Here is an 8,597-nt window from a genome sequence, read left to right on the forward strand (position 1 = left end):
ACCGTCAACCAATCCAAACCAACCATGATAGCATACTAATTATATGGCCCAAAAATAGTTCACACGTGCTCCATATTCACAAAGAAACACGCGGTCAAATGGAGCTCACGCATACTCAGCACCTACCACAGTAACTACATACGGCTCCTATGTGCACATAGAGCCACCCACCATGGGTTAAGCTAGGCTCGAAACCATATCACAATCCTCTATCCATGTCCTCACCTAGGCTCAGGTTCTCGGATCTCCAGTCACGGTCCCTTTTAGCCTCGAAACCCCCTGACAACCATAGGTGGCGATATGGAAACACATTCACGTAGCTTAAGGAAATCACCTTCTCATTCACCATAAGCATCAGTTAACCATATTTCAATACCAAGTATAATAAAAACTTCAAATACGATTTTATAGAGTTTAAGCCATGCGTATTCTTAAAATCATAAAATTGTGATGAATAACACATCGTTTAAGTGTAATTGAAAACAGAAAGTTGAAACCCGCTTTTATACGATCCAAGTCATAAACATTCCTTAAACCGTGATGCATAAATACATTGTTTAATCATAAACGAAAACGTGGTTATAAAAGGTTTAAGTCATGGTAGTTTCCAAGCAATATCAAGAGATAACGTGTATATGTATAATGAAAGCTTGAAAATGAGCCACTCACAATCAATGCCTCGATCCCCCGGGATTATATGGTTTTTCCACCTAAATTTGGTCTGAAGGAAAGATTAAGGTCTATCAGTTAGCTTCACAAAGTAAGACGACGGAACAATCTTCAAATTACTTCATAAGACCAACTCAAACTATTTTATGTTTTTAAAGTCCTTAAATTCTCAATTTGCCTTAGATTAGACTAGACTTTTGACCTTCGAATCCTTAGACTTGAAGTCTAATTACTTAACACAATGAGCGTTCAACTTAGTTCAAGCTTAATGGGTCTTTTATGTAAATACATCAAGCTCAATGAATCGTTTATGTAGATTTATATCCATTATATCAACAAGGGACCAACAACCTTAAGTACTTCTAAGATTTAGATTGAACTATCCCCAAAATAGTTTAATTTAGGCTATTTGGACTCTTAAACTTCAACTTAAACTCTTAACGCCACAAGCACCCCAACTTATGTCGTCTTTTAAATCCATACACTCTTATATCCAATAATTATACCTTAGAAGTTTAGATCTATTTACAATCCCAACATCCATCTAACCGGACAATAACTTAGAAGCATACCCCATCTTATTTAAAACAACCTCAACCATGTTGATTAATGCTTCCAAGTTCTCGAAATCTTCAACTCATACAAAACAATATGGTCAAAGTCAAGTTCACCTTAAAACTAGATGGGTATTTAAAAATTTTGAGAGAACCCAATAAATTTATCTCAAACCTTATCGATACCTTGTCGAAATCGCCTTGACAGCATGTTAACGACTTTCTAATTTTGAAACTAATACCTACAACTATTTTATGTTTTCAAGCTTATAGAAGTAACACCCCGGTGAACTCCAAAGTTAAAGGAGAGTCTATTTTCAAACTTTAACCTTCAACTCTAGGAAAAATTCAATGAAGTTATTCCAAAACTTTCCAAAGACTTAACAAAGCACCCATAATTTCAACGGAGAGCACTCTAACGACCTTCTAATCTCAAAATAAGCATCTGACATCATGGACTATTTAAGAACTTAGCAAAGTAATCTAACTTCAATGAAAAATGCTCTAACATCACTCAATTATCGAATCCTAGCACCCATAAACCATGGTTTGCTTCATATTGGCACCAATAATTAAGGGATTCTAAAGACCCATTCGATATTAAATAAATAATTAAAAAAAAAAAGAACGCAGGATGAGATCTTACATAAATAGTTAGTATCTGTAAATCTTTCGTCAATGGAAGAAATGTTTGCAAATGTCTTCCATAATTTGTTAGTGACGTGGTTGTAAACATGATACGTGAGAAGTATGTTCTGTTAATAAGAATATCCTAATGTTGATTCTTATTGTGTGATTCTAGTGACTACTGAAATACTATGTAAGGAAAGTAAGTAAGCGTGCTAAACTTTATGTGTACTATTTTGTAATGGTTGTTTATCAAGGAAAGATGAGATCTATCACTAGACGTTGGTGGAAATCCCAAGTAACTTGCACGATGTTGGTTGAGTGTGAATTACAGGTGTACGTAAGTTACAATGAGACGCTGGTTGAATGAAAAAGGATGAATGTGATAAGGCGCTGGTAAAAATCCCTGGTAACTCGCACAACATTGGTTGAATGCGAATCCCAAGTCCAAGCGAGGGGAGAATCCTAACCCCAATAATGAGTCAGAATGCATGATGGTTTGAACGCATGGAAATTAATTGTGCTTATGATGATGGTTGTTATGGTTTTGAATGCGTGGAATTTTATTTGCGCTTGTGGTAATGGTTGTGGCGGTTTGATGCAATGAGAATTATTTGTCCATCACTAACTAATCTTGTGAATATTTGTTATCTGAATATTATTGTTTTCCCTAGAAATACAGAAAGGTATTTCTTAACCCATCACTAACTAAGTCCATTTGACTTATGTCTTAAAGTTTTTCCTCCCCAGATTGTCGAGCATTGAAGCCAAGCGAAGGATGGATTTTAGGCATTGTAGCCTAGTTAAGAAGGGAAGGCAGAAATATTTGGTAGCCTTACATGCCACTTGGTTATGAAAATTTCTATTACATCTAAGGAGTCGGGTGGTAGAGCAGGTTGCTCCTTAGTGTGGATGGCCCAACTCGGAGGAAGGCAAGAGCAATACCCAGGTTAGTTAGACTTAATCTGGTGAGCCAGAAGCAAAAGAGTCAAAGAATCGAGCTAGGAGAAAGAAATCTTCACACCTTTAAGTACTCTACGTCAAGAAGCATTAGGTGGTGTATGAGGAAAATGGGTATCTTTAGGGAGCAACTGAAGAGGAAAAGAAGGGAAAGGGGTAGTAACTAGAGCGAAGATGAGTATCAGTGCTAAAAAAGTTACACCAAACCTCACTCATTGTGTGGCACGAAGAGCTGCACCTTGATGGTGAAAAGGAAACAAGGTGCATTGCTACATGATGAGGCAAATAAACTAGACTTGAAGTTGGAAAAGTTGTGCTAGGCAAATGGAGGTTGTAAGATTATGTTTTAAGTGTTGTTGTAAGGAAAAATTTAAGTTGTATTTGAACCTTGTAAAAGTGTTAAATTAATAAAGAAAAGTTTTGTATTCATTCCATTGTATTATCTCATGTTTGTTGCGTAATGGTATAAAAAGAAGGTGAATGAAGCATTAAGACGAAGTTAATGAAATTTAAGTTGTGTATTCTGCTGCTGTGTTGAGAAAGCTTGGCGTGTAAGCCATGCGCTAAGGCTGTGAAAGAGAAGTTGTTCTGCTTATTGGGCGTTTGCGTTTATTACGTGGCATGGTAGGTATTGGAGGTCCAGGCGGCACGCCTCCACTTAGTTGCGAGAAGCGACTTTGGGATGGGACATAACACTTTATCTTTAAAATGCGCGCACACATAGCACCTTGGGACCTGATGCTCCAGTCACCTTCAAACATGCCCACAATCTACGAAATTTTCCAAAATATCTCTTTCTATTTCAAGCACTCATAACTTTTAATCTGGTCATCAAAATGAAAAAGTTCATTCTTCAAACATGCTTAGATTTGTCTTAAGTATCGTACGTCAAAATTTCAACTCCAAAATTGAAAGGATGCAATCTGTAGCTCTCAAGGACTCCACACTGCTCAAATTCCTTCGATTTCTGAACTATCCTTCCTTGAACTCAAATACCACTTTCCACACGTTTCCTTTGTCCGGTAGCCTCATCCTAGCAAATAAACTCTTTTAGCAAGCTTTTGCAATTGGTTCTAGAGAAAACGCGAGTGAGTTATGAGCAATCTTCAAATGAACTGACCAAATACTAAATTTGAACTAAAGGCCACCATAATTGCAGGATAGCAAAAACAAATCTCAACCACAAATTACAGAATTTTACATTAATAGTCCTCACCTGTATAAAGTTTTCAATATGACCTCCCCTTAAATTTTCAATTCAAACCCCCCCACCCCCTTTCTACACCCAATTAAACCTTCACCCCCTTCAAAATTTCAATTCACCCCCTCCCTTCAAAATTTCAATTCAACCCCCCTCCCCTTTCAAAATTTTAATTCAACCCCCCTAATTTTCAACCTGCCTCCTTCAAATATTCAATTTAATTCTCCCCCCTCTCAACACTACAATTCAGACTTTAAAATTTCAATTTCCCAACTTCAAATTTTCAAATAAACCCCCCATCCCTTCAAATTTCAACTCACACCATTCAAAATTTCACCTTCAAAACCAAAATATATTAAAAAACAATATCCTAAAACTAATTCACTAATTCACAATCCAAATCCTAAAACTAATTTTAAAAACAAAAAATCTAAACTAATTAAGCTAACCTAACCTAAACTAACATTTAAGAATTTTAAACTTACCAGAATAAGGATGAGTGGCTACAGACGGCGGCAGAGGCACGACGACGAGTGGCACGTGGCGGGGCACGATTCTCTTCCTATTTTCCTTCTCTTCGTATTCGCTCCAAAATCTTCTCTCTTTGTCTTCATTTCGGTTCTATGAATTACAGAATTGAAACATGTTTTTATAGTGGAACTCCCGATGCACCACGAAAACGTTGGGAGATCCTCCTTGTTTTCGACGCCATTAGTGATTTGTTAGAAATGTGTCTGGCGTTAGGAATAGCCAGACACCTTTCCGATGAATCACTAATAGCGTTGGGAAATCCTAAACTTATTCCCGATGTCATGCATGGGGCGTTGGGAATAGTGATCTAACGTAATTAACTTTTGACCATTTTCGACGTCCTATGCTAGCGTTGGGAACAGGAGTGCCCATTCTTGATGCATAACCAGTAGCGTCGGAAACAGGGGTGCCCATTTCGATGCCCCATACATGGGGTCGGGAGATGTTAATAATTAAATATTGTGTTTTCCTTTTCCCGACGATCCTAACGTGGACAAAACGTTGTTGGGAAAAGGTGTCTGTCTCGATGTATTTTCTTTCGAAGCCTTTTTGCACATCGGAAACACCCCGATTTCTTGTAGTGTCTGGATGGCAACTTTGCCACTTCTTACTTGCCGCAAAACCAAGCTTTGTGTGTTGTAGGCACTTGTCCTCCATTCAATCGAACACCTAAGAGTTTTCCCAAAATGCCTAGCATCAAAACTCATTGCCCAAAGTCTTCCAACCAAACCATGCCGCCTTCCTAAACCTTGCAAGCCTTGGTCGCAAAGTCCTCCCTCGCATGCTCTTGGTCGCATAGCTCATTATGCTTGCCCCTCAACTTGACTTAACACCTTGCACGTCTACCTTTAACGCCAAGTTTCCTCGCCTAAGTGCACCTTGGCTGCCTAGGACATGCTTTGTAAGGTTCTCACACCACAAGCACCATACCTTGCCTTGGTGCCTAGCAAGTCCCAAAACGCCCAACTTCCCTACACATTGCTAAAAACCTCAAGTCCTCTCTTCTCCCCTTCACTTGGCCGCCAACCTCTCATCTCTAACATTTAGAATTTCCTTCAACAAGGTTACCTAATTAACACAAGCAACAAAACAACACTAAACTTTGGCTTTCTTAAACACTTAGAAATTCTTAAGAAACAATGAGGTTTAGGGTTTACACTTCCCATTTGTGTCTTAATTTCCATTTTTTTTTACCATATCTTTCTTGTTAAGCGGTTGTGTAGTACACTTCTCTTTAAACATTGATATCCTTCACTACTCGCCACGTAAAAAGAGTGTGTAATCTTCATCGTCTATGGTGAAGGTTTTGACTTGACCCTTGTGTTCAATCGTAGAATCACTAGAAAACCTTGTCTAAGCTTATACTTAGGCTCAGGTAAAGATAATTGGGGTGTAGATTATATTGCTTGCAAAGTAATTTCATATTAATTACCTACCATAAAACAAAAATGATATCAATGACACTAAACAAATAACTTCTTTTTGTCGAATCATCGAAGATATTTAAGTAGTTTATATCTATTACAGGACTTTGTGAGGATTCAAACATGAAAATGAAGATTAGATAATTCTAGCCTTGGATCTTTTTTGTTCTTTTAGTTTTGGACTAGAAAAATGAGTTATTTTTATTATTATTATTTTAAAATAGGACGCTTAGTTTTATGTTGGAAATTAAGATTGGAAGAGTTTTTTTTTTTTTTCCCTTAGAAAAAATAAGCTTAAAAACAGATATATTAAATCACACGTGTCACATATACGTATATAGGAGTACAGGTATTTGATACCTATGTAATACGAAACCGTTGACTCACTTTGAAGTATACGTGTTGCATATGAAAATAATATAAAACCGTAGTATTAGAAGTTTTCCACTGCGCTGAAGTACTTGTGTTCCCAAACAATGATAGTAAAGTAATAGAGCTTCAACTACAAATCCACCCACCCCTCAAATAAAAGAAGAAGGAAAAAGAAACTATAAATATATATTTTCAAATCAAACCAAACAAGAGCATATGTATTTGAAAATCCCCCTCCAATTCAGGACTTCTACCTTTAATTTTCTTACAAATTCTGATCCTCTCCCATTCCAATATTTTTACGTTTTTCCTCTACAATAATTAATTAAATTTTCGTTTCACTATTCTCTTTTTCTTTCGACCAAACCTGAACTTAATACCATATTAGGTGAACATAGTTCACATTTCAAAATTAATAAACTATAAGAGAAGAAAAAGAAAATCTACGTGGAGTTCACATCGAGAGATCTATGGTTCAAAAATTGGGTGAAAATTAAATAGTCTGACTGAGAGAGAAATTAATTGCAATTTGACAATAACAAAGCATATCTTGAAACGCACATGATATTTTGAAGCATAGGAATACAATTCTCACACTAAACCACATACCAAAATACAACCAAGGTGAGAGAGAGAGAGAGAGATAGAGTTGTGATATTATGATAATTCACCATCAACATTGACAAATTTCAAACAAATTCTTGAATGGATACAAAATGTAGACCCCAAAAAAAACACCCAAATTAAAACTCAATTTCAAAAACTAATTAAAAAAAAAAAAAAAAAGTCACACTAAAAGAACAACAACATTGATCATCGCTACACCCAACAAACTGAATGCAACTCCACCTCGGCCGGAGGCAGAACTCTTGGCCGGAGCCGGCGCGGTTCCAGATTTTTCCGGTGACTCAGCGGTGGGGCTTAGGGATTGCGAGGGAGGCGCCACCGGAGGAAAGGAAGAATGTGGGGGCTGAGACTGAGCTTGGTGATGTTTATTATGTGTCAAAGCGAGAACCACAACAATGAGCTTTTGACCCTTTTGACACGAATCACCATTTTCACTGATGAAATAAAAAGGACCAGAGTGACCAAATTTGAAGACTGATTCACCATTATTTTCTTTCAAGGAAATAACTGGGTTTTTGGTGTTGCATGAAAAATAATCTTCTTTGCTTACAACCAACACCGATTCTGTCTCGTTTTTGTACTTGAAATCTGCGTCGTACAATAAATTCATGTTCATCTAAACATTAACCCATTAAAAAAATATATGTGGTCCACAACAAAACAGAAAAACAATTTCAAAACTAGTTTAAAAACCGACAAATTCACTAAAATACTTGAAAAAAAAAAAAAGATTTCGTTTGAAGATTGAGAGATTAATAATATATATGAGAGCTAGAGAGGTGATTTATGGGGAATATATAATATGAGAGAGAATATACTTACAAAGAGTATCATTGACTTGAAACCTATTACGTTCAGCCCAATGATTGAAGCTTTCAGAAGGGTTCAAACCCCAACCATCTTTGCCACCAACATAAAATTTCCGAGCTTCACATGAACAGACCATAGCTAAACCCATAACACTCACTAAACCAACAATAATTAACCTTCCAAACCCCATAATTTATGACCAAAATAAACAAATATAGAGAATTAATAATAATATTGATCAGAATAAATTTATGGGAATTGAGGGTGATAGAATTGAGTTTGTTGGGGTGGGAGGGGGCTGTGGGGAATTGAAATATATATAGAGAGAAAGGAGGTAAAGAGAAAATGAGGGCGTTGCATGTAATAATAATAAGAGAGAATTAAGGGGGGGGGGGGGGGGGGGGGGGAAATAGTGAAAGGCTGTGAGGAGGACAAAAGAATATTTGTTGGAGGGGATTTTGTTTTTATTTGGAATTAATAGATGGAATAAATAGGCGTGGCTTTATCAAACGTATTATGAAGGAAAATAACATAAGCGTTTCAAAAAACAAACAGATAGTGAGATAGATGGGGATATTAACAATAATATTCATTTGTTATTAATATTTAGAGAGATTATTGTTGAAATGAAAATTAAAGGGGTAATGTGTTGAATGTTGAACACTTGACAACATGCAACTCACTCAACGTTAATAAAATTTATTTTTTTTGGAATAGGTGTTCTTTCCGTGTTCGTTCTTTGCTTTTCTGCTTTTTCTATCTCTCTCATTGCCAACACATATTGCCATAATAATAATAAAAGTACGTAAATAATAATATCCA

At 36.5% G+C, this 8,597-nt stretch overlaps 1 protein-coding gene across 1 annotated transcript; it reads right to left on the reverse strand.

The window, feature by feature from the left end:
- Nucleotides 1-6,982: 6,982 nt before the first annotated feature.
- LOC103490539 (early nodulin-like protein 1) lies at nucleotides 6,983-8,108 on the reverse strand. The gene is made up of 2 exons (XM_008450083.3): nucleotides 7,788-8,108; nucleotides 6,983-7,553 (listed from the first exon to the last, which is right to left on the reverse strand). Exons 1-2 carry the CDS (start codon nucleotides 7,963-7,965, stop codon nucleotides 7,126-7,128), a joined length of 606 nt encoding a protein of 201 aa, XP_008448305.1. The 5' UTR covers nucleotides 7,966-8,108; the 3' UTR covers nucleotides 6,983-7,125.
- Nucleotides 8,109-8,597: the final 489 nt, after the last annotated feature.

The sequence above is a fragment of the Cucumis melo genome, chromosome 11, assembly GCF_025177605.1.
Source record: "Cucumis melo cultivar AY chromosome 11, USDA_Cmelo_AY_1.0, whole genome shotgun sequence".
Taxonomy (NCBI): Eukaryota; Viridiplantae; Streptophyta; class Magnoliopsida; order Cucurbitales; family Cucurbitaceae; genus Cucumis; species Cucumis melo.